This window comes from Filicampus tigris, chromosome 15, assembly GCF_054856515.1.
Source record: "Filicampus tigris isolate MCC_2025a chromosome 15, RoL_Ftig_1.0, whole genome shotgun sequence".
Taxonomy (NCBI): domain Eukaryota; kingdom Metazoa; phylum Chordata; class Actinopteri; order Syngnathiformes; family Syngnathidae; genus Filicampus; species Filicampus tigris.
The window spans coordinates 1,913,750-1,935,803 of NC_141231.1; the positions used below are offsets into that span (position 1 = coordinate 1,913,750).

At 39.7% G+C, this 22,054-nt stretch overlaps 1 protein-coding gene across 2 annotated transcripts in view; it reads left to right on the forward strand.

Moving 5' to 3' along the window:
* ythdc2 (YTH domain containing 2) overlaps positions 1 to 20,265 on the forward strand; it is a 47,617-nt gene extending 27,352 nt beyond the window's left edge. The window contains exons 21-32 of one of the 2 annotated variants that reach the window (XM_086053800.1): positions 899 to 1,012; positions 1,609 to 1,881; positions 2,131 to 2,257; positions 2,408 to 2,613; positions 4,564 to 4,747; positions 7,521 to 7,615; positions 8,656 to 8,775; positions 11,783 to 11,922; positions 13,182 to 13,353; positions 15,257 to 15,463; positions 18,222 to 18,404; positions 19,697 to 20,265. In XM_086053800.1, coding sequence (XP_085909926.1) covers positions 899 to 1,012; positions 1,609 to 1,881; positions 2,131 to 2,257; positions 2,408 to 2,613; positions 4,564 to 4,747; positions 7,521 to 7,615; positions 8,656 to 8,775; positions 11,783 to 11,922; positions 13,182 to 13,353; positions 15,257 to 15,463; positions 18,222 to 18,404; positions 19,697 to 19,759 — 1,884 coding nt within the window. In that variant the 3' untranslated portion in view covers positions 19,760 to 20,265. Of the gene's footprint in view, positions 1 to 898; positions 1,013 to 1,608; positions 1,882 to 2,130; positions 2,258 to 2,407; positions 2,614 to 4,563; positions 4,748 to 7,520; positions 7,616 to 8,655; positions 8,776 to 11,782; positions 11,923 to 13,181; positions 13,354 to 15,256; positions 15,464 to 18,221; positions 18,405 to 19,696 lie in introns of those variants that run through there. The other variant, XR_015089867.1, reaches the window with a different exon arrangement.
* The last annotated feature ends 1,789 nt before the right edge of the window (positions 20,266 to 22,054 follow it).

The following is a 22,054-nucleotide window of genomic DNA, read 5'->3' on the forward strand; positions in this document are numbered from 1 at the left end:
CAGTTTCAACGCTTGCCACCAACATCGACACAACGCCATCCCGAAATCATGTTCAGTCGCTAATTTAGGATGCTAACAAACCGCTAGTTATCATTGTATGATACGGCACAAGTTTCCAACGTTAGTGGCTACTGGCTAGCAGCTAGTTGTTAGCATTAGCAACAAGTGCCCGACTGGTAGTTCAACAGCTGTTCCTTGGCTTACTATTTTATTTATTTTTTTACTTCTTTTTCAATATTGTGGACTTTGTATAATGCACTCTAAAGGTTTAAAGTAAGGGAATGTGCCTTAAATTGCACTTTGAGGTCTTTTTCATTATGTAAAAAAATAATAATTAAATGTTCATTTTTATCATAAAACACTTTTGCTCATTAAATAATTTAAAGAAAACATTCAGCTCAAAATGTCTGTCAGGATACCTTATTTTATACACTGTACCATGTGTAAAATAAGAATGTACCCTGCCTTATATTGCCTTACATTGTGTTCTTAAATCCTAAACAGCCATATTAGACATAGGTGTTGATATATATATATATTTTTTTTTAAGGGCAAAAAAGTGTTTTATAAACTAAATGAAGACAAACTTCTATTTCTTTTTATTTTATTTTTATTTTTTGGTAATCCGAAAAACGATCCCATCTGTGACTCAAAATCCGTGACCGATCCGAGCCATGACGTATGTCATCCGTTGCACAGCTATTAATTACAAATACATACATATAAAATCACAATTTATTTGACACTAAATTAACTCAAATTAACTGCAAAATTACAATGGAACATGAAGAACAGCAAACAATTGTCTCCAACCTGGATAGAACCCATATGATAAAATTCCTCACCTATTACATTCATTATGTCTTGTTGTGTTTGTGTGTATATGTGCGCGCTTTAGGAATTGTGTCTGCAGACCAAATTGCTGACTGCCTCTCCAGTATCCGAGTTTTTGTCCAAGGCTCCACAGCCTCCCACTGCTCACGCTGTAAAGAGTGCCGTGCAGATGCTTAAGGTAAGAAATGCTAACTAATAATGATTGCTTAAAGAGACAATGTGTAGATCAATCCATCCATTATCTATACCGCTTATCCTCACAAGAATGTTTTGGTTTTTCAATAATCATTCATTTTAAAAACCCACTATTCATTTCAACAATATGCAACAAGTCTGCTCTATCGCACCAAGGTAATTATTATATATATATATATTACATAAGGCGCACCTGCCCTACTGGAGACTGCCATGTTTCGCTGCCATGTTTGCGCTACGGATACTCGAAGGAAACAAACTTGGCGAATGTAGCCTAAGCATCATGACTACTGCATGTGTAACTACAATCCACTTACTTCATATGACTTAAGGGAATACTATAAGTCGTTTGATGACATTTTCCTTGCAGCTGTGCTGAAGAAACTGTTGGTAGGCTTGCGACGTGTGATCTCTCGGAGGCACGGTAGTGTGTGTGCTTCAAAACGCACGCGCTTCCATCTTAGGTCGTTGCATTCTCTTAGTTGACCAGTTGGTGGCACTGAATTCTACACATTGTCCTTTTAACGGTGCACCTCACACATATCTTCAGTATTGTTACAACTATGTATTTTTCATCAGACAATAGATGCTATGAACCAGAATGAAGACCTGACTGATCTTGGCTTCCATCTGGCTGATCTGCCCGTTGAGCCCCATCTGGGAAAGATGGTGCTCTGTGCTTTGGTGCTGAGGTGTCTAGACCCCATTTTGACAATTGCCTGTACGCTAGGTTATCGGGACCCCTTTGTCCTTCCTGCCCAGAGCTCTCAGAAGAGAGCTGCTTTTCAGTGCCGCAAACATTTCTCTTCCAACACCTTCAGTGACCACATGACCATGCTGAGAATTTTCCAGGTACTTTTATTTTTCTATTCAGTGCTCAATACAGTACTGACTCATGTACAATAGACATTTTAACATAATTTTATGGGAGATTATTAATAGTTTGGAAGGTTGTTTTTTTAATTTTTTTTTTTTTTTGTTGCCATCATGTTATTGAGACATTTTTATCAATGGGGACATAACAGTTAATGTGTAGTTTTGGCAAGCCTCTAATGCATATGCTGTTATGACATGACATAATGTTGCTTTTGATTTTGTCAGGCATGGCAGAAGGCTCGCACTGATGGCCTTGAGAGGACCTTCTGTGAAAAGAACTTTTTGTCCAATGCCACCATGGACATGATTCTCGGCATGAGAACACAACTGCTGAGACAGCTTCGTGCAACTGGTCCGTTCTAATTAATCACATTTACACTAAAATGTATAAAGCCATCCGTTGTCTCACTTTAATATTCTTCTATTGGCATCCTGAAATATTTGAACACAGTATATTTTAGTGGAATTAATTTTCTTTTCATTATTCCCAATTTTGCTCCAGGCTTTGTGAGGGCCCATGGGGAAAGTGATATACGTGATGTGAACATCAACTCAGAAAACTGGGCAGTGGTGAAGGCTGCCCTGGTTGCTGGCATGTACCCAAATCTGCTTCATATTAACCCTGAGACAAACCTGCCCTCTAGTAATAAGGAGAAGAAAGTCAATTTTCACCCTACTTCCACATTGAATGCGTCCCAGAACAAGGAGGTATGTAGATGAAGTGACTGTATTCTTTTGGAACACAATAATTCTTTAGGTGGGTGAGGATGCAAAATACAAACCCCAATTGCAATGAAGTTGGAATGTTGTGTAAAATAGCAAACAAACAAAAAACACACAACAATGATATGCAAATCATTTTACCCATATCACTTAACACATCTGTTTTGCTGTTGGATTTAATTGAATCTCAGTTATGCAATTAAATGTGTTTTGATGGGGCCCAAAATGCTAATTTAGACTCTGCAGTGCAATACTGCTTATTTTGAGCCTTAGTATTAATGTTGCCTTCACAAATGAGCAAGTTACCCATGTCATGGGCACTAACACATCCCAAACTTTCCCAAACAAACCCCACCAGAGCTGGGCACTTGACCCTTTTTTGCCCGTCCGGCCGCGACCCTCCACCCTTGACCTGGGTACCCTTCCGGCCGCGACCCCCCGGCCATATTCATAAACATTGTCGGCCCCCGCCCCGTTACGACGCTTCAAACACGCTTCAAACACGCCACTTACTCACGTACTTACCCCGCTGCGTGTGATTACTTCCATTGCGAGCCCTGGGGTTGGTTTTGTCGTATTGTGTAGTTATTTGGGTCCAACAGACGACATGTCTGCAAGCATTCAACAAGTTACTTATTTTCCACACTTCCCCTCCTTCACACTTCCCGGCCTTCAAAATAAAAGTATGCCAGCAAACCACGACAGCAGGTAGTAGGAAAGTGCATGATGTGCCATACTTGAGTGCTGCGCTTAGCTTGAATATACTCCCGGACACGAGTTGTTTTGAAAGAAGCCTAAAAAGAAGCCTTTCACCGAGTAGGCTGAGATGAAAGTCACACGCATGAGGGCTGATTAGTGGGCAGGACTAAAATCCACTTCCGGCCATGCTTAGTCCAGCCATTTTTAAAAATTTGTTACCCCCCACTCCTCCGCCCCAAAAATGGGCATCCGGCCGGGCCGGATGGTCCGACCGGCCCGGCCCAGGGACGGACTGCCCAGCTCTGCTTTTAACATTGCGCTAAAAATAATACAGTGGGTCCTTTTCCTTTTTGGACTGGAGGATGTGACATCCATAATTTCCAAAGCCAATTCGAAATGTGGAATCGTTGGACCATAAGACACTTTTCTACTTTGCATCAGTCCATCTCAGATGAGCCCGGGCCCAGAGAAGCCGGTGGATGTTCTCTGGGTTTTGTTGATATATGGGTTTCACTTTGCATGGTAGACACTAGAGAGAGTTTTAACTTGCATTTGTAGATGTTGTGACTAACTGTTAACTGACATTGGTTTTCTGAAGTGTTCCTGAGCCCATGTGGCAATACCCTTTCCACAAAGATGCAGGTTTTTAATGCAATGCTTCTTGAGGGATCGAAGGTCACTCAATGTTGGTTTTCAGCCTTGCCGCTTGCTTAGATTTCTCCACATTCTCTGAATCTTTTGATGATATTATGGACCATAGATGATGAAATTCCTTGCAAATGTACGTTGAGAAATGTTTCTCGGAAAACTGTTGGACTGTTTTCTCAGAGAAAATGAGATTTGCCCCATCCTTGCTTGAGTTTTTGGGAGAATTCGGAGTCATCCATGACATTCGCCTGTTTCCAGTTAACGTGTTCACCTGCGGAATGTTCCAAACTGTTTTATTTTTGTTTTTTCTTTTGCATTCCTCAATTCCTTTCCTAGTCTTTTGTTGCCCCGGTTCCATCTTTTGTGGGAACATCTTGCAAGCATTGAATTCAAAATAACAGAATACCGGTTTTTGAGGGGGAAAAAAGCAGTGACATTCATTTTAACATTAAATATCTTGCCTTAGGGTTGGATATACGTTGAAAAATATATGCAAATAATTGTATGCTCTTTTTAAAGCATCAAACTTCATTGGAATTGGGGTTTGTAGTACAGTAAATCAAATGCCGTATTTTTATATCTCTCCAGGATAGTACATCTAAATTATCACAGGCCCTTCCCACAGACTGGCTGGTCTATGATGAGATGAGCAGAGGCCACAGGATTGCTAGTGTTCGCTGCTGTACTTTGGTGACTGCCATCACTGTAGCCATATTTGCAGGCGGTTCCAGACATCTTTACTCTGCCCCGCATGACGCTACTGTTCAGAAAGGTACTGTTATTCTAAATTTAAGGTATACGGTACATGTGTACTTGAATTTAAAAGCACAAATGCATGTGGTGTCTTTGTATCTAAGTTATATACAACAAAACTTAATTGTAGTTTGCCAAATGACTTCCAAAGCAAAATGCAGTACAACAAATTACAAAATTACAAGACCATACCTGTCAAGTTTTCCACTTTCAGCATAATTTGTTTAGGCGGAAACACCTTTTCAAACATGTACACCATACATTGTTTATTTCAATTCATTGGACAGCAGCCATTCGAAAATAATGTGTAATTTGTAAGATTATATACAGACTGTAAAGGCAAATTACAACGTTCATTAGATTCATTACACCTTGAATGAACCGGTATGGACAAGACCATCCAGCAAGCAGCATCATTAAGTGCTTCAATAGTTTCAATTTCAGTCAGATCTCAAAATGTAACCATTTTGAAAATAAAGAAGGATTTCTAATTGAATCCACCTTTTGCTACCAAATTTGAACCGGTTCACCGGCTTCTCGGAGAAGTAAGAAATTCATCAAACATAACATTCAACTAAAGCTGCACGATATCGGAAAAAAATGGCATTGCGATTTTGGGGGGGTTTGCGATATATATTGCGATGTTAACAATAGATTTTTCACCAGATAACTTGAATAGATTTGTTTGAGAATAATTTGGTTAACTCACCATGACATCATTGTATTCATATAATTTCGTTTAATCCAGATTAAGGGGGTTCATCTGTGAATGATGATTGCTGTATATAAAAGGGATCACAGCGGTCATATCTCTGTAACATAATAGATTATTTAACATTGTATTTCACACTTCAATTTAAACAGCAGCAAAATATTAAACATATTTTAAACAAAAAAATAAAAAGAGCCGGTGCAGTAGACCCTTGAGTCATTTAAAAAAAATAGAAGAAAATAGAAAAACCTCTAAAGCAGCAGCAGAGTTATAAACACCTTTAAATTAAACTATAAAATATTAAAAAATTAAAAAGCATTAACATACATACGTGGAAGCAAAGCACTTCAAGCAAATTGGGCCTACATATGGAAAAAGCTAAAGATAATAAACTAAACTAATAAAGATAACAAGCCTAATAATAATAATCCAACACATGAATCATAATATACATTATTATTCTTACATAGCGCCTGAGTTGTTTACTAAAATATAACATTTAGATTAAAAAAAAAACTGTCAAACTGCTGCAAAGTTGTAAACAAATTAGAACAAAAATATTAAAAATTAAAGAGCGGGTGCATTAGTCCCCTGAGTTGTTCACAAAAATATAACAATAACTAAAACGGTCTGTAAAACATTTTGCATCCGTGATTTGTCGGTGCTGTTTGGACTTCTTATCATAAGGAGTTATGATGTCGAAGGCGTCTGTAATAATTTTTTGAGAAGATGAAGTTTCACCTCGGGTCCCACTTCTTAATTTGAACTGGTCACACTGGGCCTTGTGACGGCGATTGCAGCAACAACGATGAGGCACTGCTGGCAAAGGATGTTTTGTTGTTCTGAATCTTCCTTTTTATAGCCAAAATACTTAAAATACCTATTTTGGATGTTGACTTTCATTTGGGGACTAAATCCACTGCCGCTTCTGCTGTAGTCTCCTCCTCCATGTCGTCTCAGAGCAGAGAGCAGTCGCTGTGAGAGTGGAGGGGGAGGGGCCGGAGACTGATTGGCAGGAAGGAGGGGGTGAGCGAGACGGGCTGTGTAAGAGCACAGAGTATCTTGCTGCTTTTATGAAGCAAAACAAAAGTTTGCGTGTTCTAAGAAAAAAAAAAAAAAAGTAAAACATCGCACGTCCTACGATGTGACTATCGCACATGCGCACATCGCAATTGCGATGTTCAAAAGACACATCGGGCAGGCCTACATTCAACCATTTTTTTTCTTTTCAGGGATGCAAGTAAATCACATAATTTCACACTTTAATAAAAATAATATAATAAAAAATATTTGGTTCAAGAGCTCTACATTTTCCTTAACAGGGAGAACAAGATTTTGTAAATTAGCAATGACGTTACTTTACACTAGCAACGACAACATTGGGTGATGGACTAAAAAAAAAAAAAAATGGAACAGCTATTGGCCAGGTAGGGACATTCACTGCCAGACATTTTCAGACCCTCTTTTAAACAAACGTTTGAAAAAAATTGAAAAAATAAATTCCTGAGATTGAATGGCTGGACTGTGAAAAGACAAGTAAATATGTCAACAGCAGTGAATGAGTTAATGATTTAATGTCCTCTTCCTTGGACCAAGTGCTATTGCTCCACAAAGTTTGGGGAAAATGAGTTTTGTCCGTTTTTGTTTTTGTGCTAAACCTGGTATATACAGGTAGTATAACAACAACACAGCTGAAAACAGGACGTCCTCAGTTGTTTTGCTTTGTGCTGAGCGCATGCAAATGAATTAATTCTAACTCTCTCTCTCACAATAATAAAAAGTGGTATTAGATGATCAAATATTTTACCTCATACCTTTGACATCTTCAGTAAGATTTTAGTAAGATATTATTTATAATACATAGATTTCCTGTTTTGCATAGAATAATAATCCCTGACTGTTTAATCAAGAGTGGTCAAACAAACTGAAGATGTTCTGATCTCTAAATTTAAGATTGTTCAGTACCAAAGCAACAACCATATCAGATTTTTGGCACAAACCACTAAATATCTGTGGTCATGTGAACACTTTTGTTGTTTTTCCCTCCTTTTATTCTTCACCATTATCTTCTTTCCTTCAGACAGTCCAGCGGATGACATGAGTGACAGTGAGAACGAGGACGGCGCCGCTGAGTTGAGAATTGATGAGTGGCTCATCTTCCAGATGAACAGTGAGGTGTGGAAAAATTGCCGTTAACAGTATTTCAATATATGCTATCAGTGTACAAACTAATTACTGGTAGTCTAGAACTAATATAACAACTGTTAGACTAAATTCTAGAGTCATAATCAATCCCATATTATTGAGGCACAAAATGGTATTCACACCCCATAATTACATAAAAAGATTTTTTTTGTAAAATGAAATTATTAAAATGATAGATAATAAATTAAAGCATTCATAGCCTTTGCCATGAATCTGAAAATTAATATAATGTACGTCTGGTTTCAACTTATCTTTGAGCTATTTCTACATCTTAATTGGAGTCCACCTGTGGTAAATGCAGTCAGCTGGACTGGAATTGGAAAGGCACATCTGTCTCACGGTCCCACAGATGAAAATGCACGTCAGAGCACAAACTACGACAAGTTGTCCCGAGTCATAGATCCGGGAAAGAATAGAGAAAAATGTCTGCTACTTTGAGGGTCCAAAAGCTGACCTGCATCATTGGTAAATTGAAGAAGTTCGGAACAACCAGGAGTTTTCAAAGAGCTGGCCGCCCGTCTAAACTGAGCAAGTGGGTGAGAAGGGAACTCTGCAGATGCAATGTAAATACCTGTGGAAATGCCACAGGGCGTACAGACAAAGCATCTTCTGATAGAACTGGAATAAAGGCGGATTAGCTTCAACCCATGGCAGTTTAGCAGCATCAAGACAGAGTAGTTGATTCTAAGGCTATAACTCAGTTCATCACACAGTTGTTACTAGTGATTTGTTTTTCTTGCTGTCAGGTTCTATACTATAATTGTATTTCAGACAAAGTTATTTAATCGTAGTCTTAAAATAAATTGGAATGAAGAGTCAATGTTTATCCTCCTTGTTATTGTCTAGTATAAATTGACGATTGATCAGTAGTTAGTACGTGATTTGATCTGTCAAACCTGTTGTTGATCTATCAGAAAAAATTGTTTGTATTTTTCTTAAATGGATCATTTTTAGTGCTTGTTTCATTCAGTACTTGTGGGCTGTATTATGACTTTGCAATATGCTGTCAGTCAGCAGAATTGGTGTTTGACCTGAGGAACAAGTGGCAAAATCTGTTCATCAGGAGAATCTGTTGTCCGTCAAAACCCTGGTCTGAACAAGATGAGTTGACTATTCAAACCCTTGCTTCCGTAAGTCACAATTTGTCATTTGTCATAAAAGCTTGTGTTGAATTTTTGTATACTAAAATATTGTACCCTTGCAACACTAAGGTATAGTGTCCAATTTCAAGAGCTAACCGACAACCCCAACCTTAGTAGCTAGCCACACACATTTTAACATGTACATGTGCAACATATACTTGGCATATTTTAACGTGGTGTAAAACTGCACGGCATAACTTAAAATGGTTTCACATACTGCCTTGCCGCAAAATTGGACCCTGCTCTCGATGTAGTGTAATGACACTGCAAACAACACATGCACTAGCAAAACATTGTTAAAGTGGAAATCAACCCAAACATGCTTTTTTCTAGAATATGTTCTCAACAGGCCCACTAGTCGAAACAACATTCTGATTAATATTGCGTTTGTGGAATCTAAGTTAAGCAGCAAAATCCACCCCTTTTAAGCCATCTCAGGGTGGTGGCCATTTTGTCACTTCTGTCGACTAAAAATGACATCACAATTGCTCAGGGCTCAGGTAAGGACCAATCACGGCTCAGCTTCGGAAAAGAAGTCAGCCGTGATTGGTCGTTACTGGAGCCCTGAGCAGTTGTGATGTCATTTTCAGTTGACAGAAGGGACAAAATGGCTAAAAACGAGTGGATTAACTCTTATTCCACAAAGGCAATATTTATCAGAATGCCTTTTTTCAACTAGTGGGCTTGCATAGAACATATTCTTGAAAAAATATGTTTGAGTTGACATCCACTTTAAATGAAATCTTCTGTCAATGATAACTGAGCAATATAATATTTGTACATGGAAATAATTATTTATGCAATTCATGTCATGCTTTTCTCACCAGTATTTATAATCTTTTAGTCAAAACAAGTGACGGTCTATTTATTGCTAGACAGTATTCCCCTGCCTATTAATGGTGCGCTACTCTGGAATTCATTCATTCGCACATTCACCAATTGGCAGAATTTGAAGGTGAATCTATGCTCTGTCGTTTGCTTTTTTTGAGTCCTTTCTGAACACCCAAGATTGCACAAGATGGTGCTTAAATTAAACCCTGTAGGTGTATTAGAACAGTAGTCCCAGCCTGTGAATATTCTCATTCACCAGTTAATTTTACTCTCAAGCATTGAATCAATTGTAACAGGACCATTGCAGTTGTCTTATATTCACACTGCACTTGCTACATTCACACTGCAGGGCATGATGCTCAATTCAGATGTTTTTGTTCAGTCACATCTTTTGATGTAGTCGTTCACATTACAAAACAAATCTGACTTCTAATGTGAATGAAATTCATCCGTGAAGTTATACACATGCGCACAAAACACGATGTCGCGTGGCGCAGTGTTTACGGAAGTAAATATGGTGATGCGTTTTGGGGCTCACCTCATTTCTCTATTTGCACCTTCCTAAGTCCTCGCTCTTCTGTTTACATGATAGCACTTCTTAACAGATATCCAATCAAGAAGAATAGGATTGACAGAGTGGCGAGGCAGGGGAGGTAGAAATATTTTTGGAGGTTAGGGTGAGACAACGCTCCTCAATCTCCTCATTTCACGGAGACGTCTACTCAAAATGACATCGTCATTGAACTCGCATAACAAATTAACTGTCTATGTGGCTGGATTATTACCATCACCACAAATATCAACTCCATGCTTTGAAATGTCAAGTCAAATGTAAAATAACACTGTTACTCGTTGCAACTTTCCAGATACAAGGATGCTCATGAGTAGTCTATCCGCCCGCTCTCAGCCCATATTTGGCTTTTGATGACATGTAGGCCAGATGAGGGTGACCTGAGCGCCATACTGCAGGCGCATCAGATACATATCAGATTTATACCCAGTATTTGGGTAGTATTTAGTATTTATACCCAGTATGGTTTTCAATGTGAAAATATGCATAGCATGTAGGATTGGGCATCGATAACTAGGAATCGAGTGGAACCGGGACCATCATTCCGGTTCCCCCGGAATGGTTCAGATTTTAGAATGTCGGTGCTAAATTTTGATCCCTAGTTAGTCGCGCGGACAAAGCACGACAGAAGTAGGACCGATTTAAAAAAAAAAAAAAAAAAAAAAAAAAAAAAGTGCACGGCACGCAGCCCAGCCCCTCCTGCCGTTGAAGCTGCGTCGCAATAGCATGGTAGCTCACCCCCACTCGAGCTGCCGTGCCCCTCTCTGTCAGCCCTTCCACTCTTTTCGTGCTGGCCGGCAAGCATGGGCGGTGGTGGCGGCTACCCTGGGCTTGCGCTGGGCCCTTCCCACAGACCTCCACAGCTGCGCAGTGGCTGCAGTCGTCCTTGGCGCGGTCAGTGATCCTGCCCGGGTCGGCCTGGCCGGCTCATTCGGCCGACGCCTAGTCATAAAACTGACGCGATGCGGCTCATGACCCAAGGTCAGAATCGGCTAAGTACGTCTAATGCCAACATTGACCCAACAAGTTCAATACACAAATGCACATATCCAGCTAATATTTAGCTTATAGCATACACAGCTGTGTCATATACATACATACTGTACATATACACATATATCATATGGTTACAGAGACTGCTTAGATTAGATAGACTTTCCTTGCTTGCCTTTAAAATGCAGCGTTGTTCACTAGCATGCTTCCAGTAACAGATGCATTGTTGTGTTGTCTTGAACTTCTCAAAAATAAAGCTCTTGTGAAAAATAATACAGGTACTAATTAATAATACAAAAAATTTATTAAAAATAAATATATTGGTAAAAACAGCCCTTTGAGTAATTCATGGTAAAGTTCACAAACAGTAAAAAGTTAATGAAATTAAATGACAGAAAAGGTGATATGTGATTTGTCCCAATTTTTTTGTTTTGTTTTGTTAAGAATCGGAATTGAGAATCGTTAGGAACCGGAATCGATTCAAAGAATCGGAATCGTCCAAATTCAAACGATGCCCAACCCTAATATTATGTATCCTTTAATGCTCAACAAAGTTGACATAAAGACACACTTTACTAATGTGAAATTAACATCCTGTAGGTGCTGACAACAGAAGAGAATGTAGCAGGCTTGAGGCAGCCCTCAGGGATAGGTCAGCGTCCCTGCCCTTTCGTGTCAGAAATGTTCATCCAAAACTCTAAAGGCAACCCAAAGCTTACCCGCAACACCACTGATGACAGGTAATCAGATACCATCTGCATTTCAGTACATTTAACCCATTAAAGCCTGAAACCCCTCGTGAGACATCTCTCTAAAACCTACGGTTGTCTTTTGAGTCACACTTGAAAACATGACATTTTAGCCACCTACAAAACTATCTCAGCCCGTGTAGCAGATAGCAACAGAATTCCAAAAGAATTTGAGAGCTTAGAAATGTGGCTTTCACACAGGCCCGAGTTTATTAAGCTTTACTGTTTCAATCGAAGATGCAAGTGAAGCACTATTTTAAATTTTTAAAAAATCGAGTGGTAATTACCATGCTGTATTCTCTTACAAAGACGTTGAAATCGTCATTGTCTACGAACATATACCTTAACCATACATCACCTTTGGATGGCTTCATGGCTTTAAAGTCCGCAAGCATGACACTGCCGTGACTTATATCAGAGCTCCCGCGATAGACTGTTGCCACCATTACTCCTTGAAAAAATTCCGGATATCCTCCAACAACTCACGACACCGTCACATGTATATTCTGATGCATTTTATTGGCTAAGAGACCGAGAATTGGATTAAAAAAAAGAAAATGGCGTATACGCTCTCCGGCTTTAAAGGGAGAAACACGCAACAGCGCTCCCGGCTTTAGTGGTAGAAACACGGTTATGCGCTCCCGTCCTTAATTGGTTAAGAGTTTGAGCAAGTTTAACAGGAGTCTCTGTCCTTTATCCAATTAATTTTTCCAATTTGTAATATTTGTAATTTAACACTCATGCAAGATATCAACCATGAATTTTCTCCTGTAGGTATTGTTTGTACCAGGGCTTCCCAACCTTTTTGACCCAAGATCAAGTAGCCAAGTAGAATTCAAGCCAAGTTTTTAATTTAAGTTAAGTTTTTACAAGTTCAAAAATTCCAAAACCAAGTAGATTCAAGTAGCCAACCCACCTAACATTTCCATCCTGCAGTAACACTTGTTTACTTCCTGTCATGCAGGTCACATTCTATGTAGTAGGTTAAAGATGATCTACATTTTCTTTTCTTTCTTTCTTCCCTCAAAGGTTTCTTAGGGACATTTCAATCACAATAGCTTGTTACCTTGTGCATGTACAGTATGTAATTCATGTCCAAGAATTCTTTACATGTTGTTGCATTCATTGCTTTCAATATTTGCCTGCCACTGTCTTTGGTATAGTATAATTCAAGCAAGCATTTGTTGAGTAATATCATTTTATCACTGTAACATTCCCCCCCAAACCGCCCCCCACCCCCCATTTCTTAGATGCTCCAGGACGCCGGGAGTTACAGGACAATATCAGAAGAAACACAACAGTGATAAGTCTTCAATGAGCAAAAAACATCTCATGGAGCAACGTCTCTCCTGCAGCAATTCCGCCTCCTCTGTGAGCTTGGACAGTCAGTCTGAAAGCCCATTCTCTTCTCTCTCCGCAAAGGTATTACCAAATTAAAATATCTGATCATTGCCTAATTTACACAACTAATGCTGATTATACTTTTGTTTGTCATAAAATACCCAATTGCTATATTTCAGAAGCGCAAAATCAAAATAGCTCTTATCTCTTTCTCTCATGGACAGTGTTTCACATCACAATTCCCAAGTGTAAGAAATTGTTGACAGTGGCAAGGGGGAAAAAAAAAACTTGAGTTGATCAGACTTGAACCACATACATGAAATGGGAAGCAATCTCTTGATCAGCTGTCACCTGAAAACCCCATTTCCACAAGAAATCAATTCTGCAGCTTTAAACTGTTTGCCAAACTAATATGTATATTTCCACAAATAGGGTGCTAGAGGGAAGCAAGTAGCTGTACTAGTACAGTGGACCTCCACATGCTCATGCATCAGCAACCACGGCTTCGCATATTCAGATTTTTTTTTTTTTTTTTTTTTGCAATATTTCCAAAAATATCTTTTAAACAACACTAGGTACGTTTTCGACCTTCATAAAATATTTTCCTAACTCTTCTGATGAAACATCGACTTAGAACTGGTTGAATGGTACCTTTTGTCATGGCCTGAGGGTGTCCGTATCGCTCTTACTGGCGCTAAACAACTTTGAGGAGGTTGGCAGGAACCCTGCCACACAGAAAAACTACAAATGTGCTGACTGCTTTACGACATATGTCACATCTTCTTCCCCCTTTTTCTCGTCGTTACAAAGACCACAGTCAATTGTAACGTCTATGTGCGAATAGTGGTGTCATGGCATAAGATGCAAAACAATAAAACAAAGCCCCTGTGCAATGTGCATAGAGGTATGAGGAGACAAAGCAATAGAGACTGAAATGTATATTCATGCAAATTGCGCAGTGTTGGTATTCAAGCAACCTTATCCAAAATAACGTTTTATTTATCTGGTTCAAGACTCTGAACTCGTCAGCGCGTCAGTTGTTAGGAGGGGCACCGTGCGGGAAAACGGTACAAAACCAAAGTTAAACGTTCATCTTCGGAGTGTGATGACGAACGAGCCGTGCATTTGGTTTTTTAACTGTGAATTTAACTTCGCTTCTGGATACTGTAGTCGTATGGATTTAATCGACATTGGATTACTGTACAAAGTGACGAGTTGGAGCGACATTTTACTGCACTTTTAACATCCCGGACGAGATAGCAGGACCTACGTGCATTGTTGTCTGGTCTGGCAACCTAAACAAAAGCCGGGCTGCCGAGATGTGCTAATTAACAACAACCTTATTGCATGCTTCCGACGCAGGTGAGTTTAAGTGGTTCAAAAAATGGATGAATGGGTGAATAGCAAACACTATGACACTGCACTGTGTCGTTACTGTCATAATTAATACTTGTTGGAATACAAACGGCCATGGGCTCACTTGTTTTGTGGCTGATGATTTGGGCAAACACAAGCCCAAATCATTAAAAGCACTTCTTTTAGTTTAAAAAAATCGAGTTGTAATTACCATCCTCTTTCCTGTTACAAAGACGTCGATATTGTCATTGTCTACAAACATGTATCTTAACCATATATAACGTTCGACTGGTTCTACTGGTTCAAAGTCCACAATCGCGTCGTCTATATTACTGCCGTTACTCATTTAAGAGCTCCCGCGACCGTGGCGTCCATCATAATGACTCGAAAGAATTCCGTAACATCCTCCGCGGGCTTACGACACCGTCACGTGTATATTCTGATGCATTTCATTGGTTAAGACACCGAGGATTAAATAATCAATATAAAATGACGTATACGCTCTCCTGGCTTTAAGGGTAGAAAGACACAACAGCACTCCCGGCTCTAGTGGTAGAAACGCAGTTATGCACTCCTGTCCTTAATGGTTTAATATTTACCGGTACTTCATTCATGTATATTTTCCCAGCATTACACAAAACAGGTGTTACCGCAGCTGGACGTTTCATCAGTCCGGTACTTCATCATGAAAAGCAGCAACCTGAGGAACATAGAAATTTCTCAGCAGAAAGGCATCTGGTCCACCATCCCCGGTAATGAGACCAAACTCACCAAGGCACTCCAGGAAAATGAAGTCATCCTCATCTTCTCCGTTCAAGGCTCTGGACACTTCCAGGTACATTGATTTGGGGCTTATAAAGCAGGTGTGTCCAAACTCGGTCCTCAAGGGTCCTACCTGTTTTCCATCTGTCCCTGCTGCAACACACCTAATTAAAAAAATCATGATCGTTATCAAACTTCTTCAAAGGTTGCTGATGGGCTGATCATTTGAATCAGGTGTGTTGCAGCAGGGACTGATGGAAAACAAGCAGGAAAGCGGACCAGAGCTGGACATGTCGGTTTTAAAGCTTTTATGGCTTCCTATAATGTCTTAAGGATCAATTCAATTTACTTTCTGATGTATACAGTACAATTTTGTTGCACACCACACAGAGAAGCAGACCACACACAGGCAGGCAGAGACGGAGTGAGTCAGTGCCAATGCTGACTGCGCATTTGTTTTTAGACATTTTAGCTCTTCAGCAAGCTTTGCAGAAGCCTAATAATGATCCTGATCATTTGAATCAGGTGTATTGGAGGAGGGAAACATCTAAAACAGGCTGGATAGGACCGAGTTGGGCAACCCATGCACTAAACCAGGGGTTTCAAAATCAAATGGACGGAGGGCCGAGTACAAAATTTTGCGACAAGCCGAGGGCTGGACTGATAGAATGTTCATTGAAATTTTTTTAAATGTCCAGATTGGATCGGGTCCTTCGCGCCTGCTGATGATGTCATGCTTTATATATATCTGTAATATATTTCTTTGCGTCTATGTTTGTCACTCCCCTGGCTGTTGTGTTTTTATCTTCGGAGCTACTAAATAAAAAATCAAATAAAGCACATCACTGCTACGCTACATTTGCGAGGCAGCTCGTACGTCACTTCCGTTTGCGTTCCTCCTGCCAAACTGGAAACAATTTTCTGGTTGACTCGGGCTGCAAGATTGTATGAACTGTACACAATGTGAAGTAAAACTGAGAGGATCATATGATTGATATGATGTCTCCAGCTGACCCTATTTTAGAGTGGCAAGGTATGAATGTGGGTGATCCTGTCAGAAAACACAGGCCCGTATTCCACTTGACACGACTATTTATTGTGGTCTGCAACAACACAGACAAAGAAGAACCAAGCAACCTCATCCAATGCATATCCATTTGTTAACAATCAATATGCCTAAACATTATAATTCACAGTATTAAGAAATTAATCAGCCAAACAATACATACAATACACATTCACACGTTTCATCACTAGAATAGTTAGCATATGAGCCAAAATAACTAACTAGTGTTCATCAACGTGAACATATCTAGGCTATTATGTACAGCAGTTACCTGACACGAACTCGAATGATTAAACTCACCTTTTAACATTTACACACAACAACAAACGTGGTGAAACACGGGCAATCTGCAACTACCGAGTTTGCTGGCACGAACAAACTACGATCTGTGTCGAAGGAGGAAAGAGAAAAAAAAAAAGTCACTCACTATCAAAACTTAGCACTCGAATAGCGTTCAATGCCTGCTCACAGTGTGGGACATCTCAGCACTACGTCGAAACTCAATGAATTTATCAAATGCCAACAATTACTAATAATAAAACAACATGAGATTCCTAACATGAAGTATTTCTAATAAAGTGTGTTTTACTCCAAATGATTTTTCACCACAATCCGATTCTGAAAGCCACGAAAAGTGACGTGAAGTCTTCAGTCAGCATGTAGAACAGCCATGGAGTGGCAAATATTGATGCAAAGAATTACATGACAGAAATAGTGTAAGGTATTGGGTTATCTGTGTTGTGGTCGAATTTGTGTCTTGCCAAGTTGTGTTGTTTCCTAGGTTAATGAATGCATCGCGCGGCTCGCTGGATGGGAGGGCATGCGAGCGAGAGTAGCGGAGGACGAACAGGAGAGCCGTTGCTCTGTTTTGACTGAACGGTTGTCGTACTGTATTGGCGTCGGCTGCGGCCCACGGTAGCCGGTTGGACTAATAAAAACAGGATAATTAAACTACGTCTGACGGCGTGTTCTTTGAAGTTGCTACAATATGTTTTAAAGCGTGACGTCTTCAGCAGGCGCAAAGGACCCGATCAGATCTGCTAACCACAGCCGGATCTAATAATAAAGCAATATCATCCCAGGGGCCATAGAAAACCGGATGTGGCCCGCGGGCCTTGACTTTGACATATGTGCCCTAAACTATCCAATTGGCTGTTCTTTCTTTTGGTAGATTTAAAGCAGAAGTCAACCCAAACATAATTTTTCAAGAATATGTTCCCAGCAGGCCCACTAGTTGAAACGCGGCATTCTGATTAATTTTGCATTTGTGGAATATAAATTAAGCAGCAAAATGCACTCGTTTTTAGCCATATCTGGAGGCGACCATTTTGTCTTCTGTCGATGGCTAAAAACGAGTGCATTTTACTGCTTAATTTATATTCCACAAACGCAAAATTAATCAGAATGCTGTGTTTCAACTAGTGGGCCTGGAAACATATTTTTGAAAAATATATGTTTGCGTTGACTTCTGCTTTAATGTATTCACAGAACACACTATTTTGCTTCCCGAAAAATCTGTCAAAATGCTCAAAAACGGCGAGTAATATGGGGCTGGCAGTGAATGAGTTAATAAAAAACAGGGGTACTTCATAACCGCCAAACATCGTAGGTCGAAGCCATCAAAAAAGGGAGGGCTTATTGGATAGAAAATTAGAAGATGCCCCCATGGGACACATTGTGGTCGTATACGGCAATGTATTCTCTGCCTTTTTTTTTTTTTTTTTTTTTTTCGACTTTGTGCATTATAATTTTTTCAATTTTTCAGGGATATGCTCGCATGTCTTCAACTATCACTTACACCAATTGCCAAGATTGGGGGTTCGGGCGATTAGGAGGAGTTTTTAGTGTGGAGTGGATCTGCAAGCAAAATTTACCTTTCCAGTGCACCCAGCATATCCTCAACCCATTGAACGACAACAAGAAGGTCCAAATCAGCAGGGACGGACAGGCGAGTTTTTGCTTTCATATTTTATGAAGAAAACCCATATCATGACTATAGTTGAATGTGCAGTCTCATACACAATGCATTCTGTGCCCTAACTGACTTCCAAATTATTTTAAAAGATTTGCCATAACGTGACCCAGAATATGTTATGATGTAAGAAATGGATGGATGGATAAATGGATGGCATTCATATTTTAACGTTCCTAACTGTCATTCAGATGTAAAGACAAGTTAACCCACGACTTAAAGTTCTATTGCAGTGACAGATTACTGTTAACTGGGAAAGTTTATTGTTGATCTCAGGGATTAAAGATCTCTATCCCCGATGGATTTCCGTCATTTGGAAAAATTAAGAAGAAAAAAACAGGCGTGCACGCTTTGACAGACAAAAATGTCATATGCGTACCGTTACATGCACTATTGTTGTCGCACCTCATCACAATAAAGCTGTACTGACAGCTGGAATATGTAGGGACTCTCATTTTATAGGTGCTGCGGGAAGTGTAAGTGAATCTTCATGACGTGTCTACAATCACAATGGGCCTATGTCTGACCATGTCCACTGCATCCTGAAAGTATTCACACTAGTGCCTCACTTTTTCCGTGGCTGTCCGCTATAAATTCCCTTCCCTTTCTTGCATTTTATCCTTGACGTCATTGACTGCGTGACTCCTTCGTGTTGGAAGCTGTGAGCAGAAAATGGCTGCCACAGTGCAACACTGTTCCCAAAGCATACAGTACTGTATGCTTAACTCATTCACCCCCAGACATTTTCAGACCCTCTTTTACCCTAAAAAGATTCTTGAAATTGATTGGCTGGACTGTGAAAAGCTAAGTACATTCGTCAATGGCAGTGAATGAGTTAATGGCCAAGGTGAACTTGCACACTTGTACATACAAATAAAAACAAATTAGACCTAACCATAACTTCATCCTGAAACTGGAACATATTAATTACATTTCCATTCATTCTAATGGGAAACATTCCCTTAGTTTGCGAACGGAGTCTCGGAAGGAATTAAATTAGTGACCAGATGTTCCACTGTAAGCCAGCCTTGGTGGTAATCCGTGATGTTGTGATGATGATGGTTTGAACTCTGAATGTTTTACTGCATTTTCACAAACAGTAGGTTCATGAGTTTGACGTTTTTAAATCCTTACCATCCATGTCTAGACTGGCTTCAAATGTCTTTGTACTTCTAGCTGGTCCTTCAGCTATCACTAGCAGGCGGCTCACTTATTTTGCCTCTGCATTTTTGTTTCTAAGTACTTGAATGTTTCTTTCCCTTTTACAGGAGTTAGATGGCCCGGCAGGAAGACTGCTGCTGTCTCTTTGGGAGAGAAATACCAAGTCATAGCCAATTGGGTATTCACACTTCACTTCATCAGCATCACAGGGACACATTTCTGCATTATTTCTACCACTGCTTAGATCTGTTTGTCAAGTTCAAAACCATCAACTGAATCTGTTGAGAATTTATTCCCTATAAATGTTCTAAACCTGGTGTAATGCAAATTAATTTAGCATGGCAATAACTGAACTTAATACAACAGAACAATGTTTTTGGAATGTTCACATTTTTTCTTGTCGGTTTCTTCTGTGTTTAAAATTGCCTCTTACAAGTTAGCATGATGTTCATGTTCTATGTATACCAAATGTACTCATTCTTTACAATGGTATGTTCATAAAATGCAGGAAAATGAAATGCTGCTCTTTTACACATTTCAATTTTATGGTGGTGTTTTAGTATTTCTACTATGCCTTTGAAATTGTTTAGTAACATTCTGTTGATGTTTCAATCCAAGGAATGTTTGTCCAGTCGTTTTTTAGAAAAATAAACTGTTTGTTGTTTGTTTTTCACAATTTTGATAATATTGTGAACAAGTGAATGTTTAAATACTGTTTTAATACGATGGGAATACATAACTATTAATAACTATTAACTATTGTAATTAATAAGATGGAATACATAACTGTAACATAACAGTGCTGAGTGGTGGTAGTGGCGGCATACAGTAGCTGCCTTACAGTCCTGAGGTTCAAGGGTTCAAATCTCTGCTCCGGCCTTCCTGTGTGGAGTTTGCATACTCTGTCTGTGCTTGCATGTTTTTTTTTCAGTGCACTCTGATTCTTTCCACATTCCAAAAACATCCACGTTAGCTTAATTGAAGACTCTAAATTCAACGAATGATTGTTTGTCTTTGTGCCCTGCGACTAGCGACCAGCCCAGGTTGTTTGTAACTGGCCCCTTGGCCAAAGCCATCTGTGATAGGATCCTAATAGGACAAGCATTGTAGAAAATCGATGCATTCATGTTTTTATTTTTTATTTTTTATTTTTATTTTTTTTTTAGCAATGAGCAATTTGATTTCACTGTGGCATTAGCTGGTCAAGGGAGCAAGCATGTTAAACTGGTGTGGTATTAGAAATGTTTTCCTCGTGGGTTGATTGAGTTATGGTGGATTTCTTGATCTGGATTTTCCTTTCTAAAAGTCTTACATTTTTAAATAATGACCAGTATGAGGTAGCAATAACTTAACATATATATATTTTTTTATCTATTTGTGTGCTTGGAAAGCAGTGAATCACCATTGGAGGAAGGGGTGTGACAAATAGCTGACATGACATGACATGATAGGTGCAGCCGATTCCCTGTAAAGAGTTTGAGTGCAAATGAGAGAACAGCTCAGGAAGTTGTCAAGATCCTGATAATGCCCCCCCTAATATTGCAAATTTATAAAAATTTAAAAACGGAAATATCTTATGGTCATAAGTATTCAGACCCTGACACATTTTATTGAGTAGAAGCCCCCTTTTGAGCTGGTACAGCCACGAGTCTTCTTGGGAATGATGCAACAAGTTTTTCACACCTGGATCTGGGCATCCTCTGCCATTATTCCTTGCATTCTTCCTCTCCAGTTCTGTCAGGTTGGGTGGTGAATGTTGGTGGACAGCCAATTTCAGGTCTCTCCAGAGATGCTCAATCGGGTTTAGGTCAGGGCTTTGGCTGGGCCTGTCAAGAACGGTCAAAGAGTTGTTCTGAAGCCACTCCTTTGTTATTTTAGCAGTGTGCTTCGGGTCATTGTCCTGTTGAAAGGTGAACCTTCGGCCCAGTCTGAGGTCCTGAGCACTCTGGAAGAGATTTTCCTCCTGGATATCTCTCTTCTTGGCCGCATTCATCTTTCCTTCAATTGCAACCAGTGTTCCTATCCCTGCAGCTGAAAAACATCCCTACATGATGCTCCCACCACCATGTTTGACTGTAGGGATTGTATTGGGCAGGTGATGAGCTGTGACCGGGTTTCTCTACACGTACCGGGCGCTTAGAACAACACTTTAACACCTAACACCAAAAAGTTCAATCTTGGTCTCAGGAAGGAACCTTGATTGCTGCAGAAATTCTTTTGTAACATTCCTTTGTAACCTTGGCCAGATCTGTGCCTTGCCACAATTCTGTCACTGATCTCCTTGGGCAGTTCCTTCGACCTCATGATTGTCATTTACTCTGACATACAATGTGAGCTGTAAGGTCTTATACAGACAGGTGTGTGCCTTTCAATCAAGTCCAATCAGTTTAATTAAACACAGCTGGACTCCAATAAAAGAGTAGAACCATCTCAAGGAAGATCAGAAGAAATGGACAGCATATGAG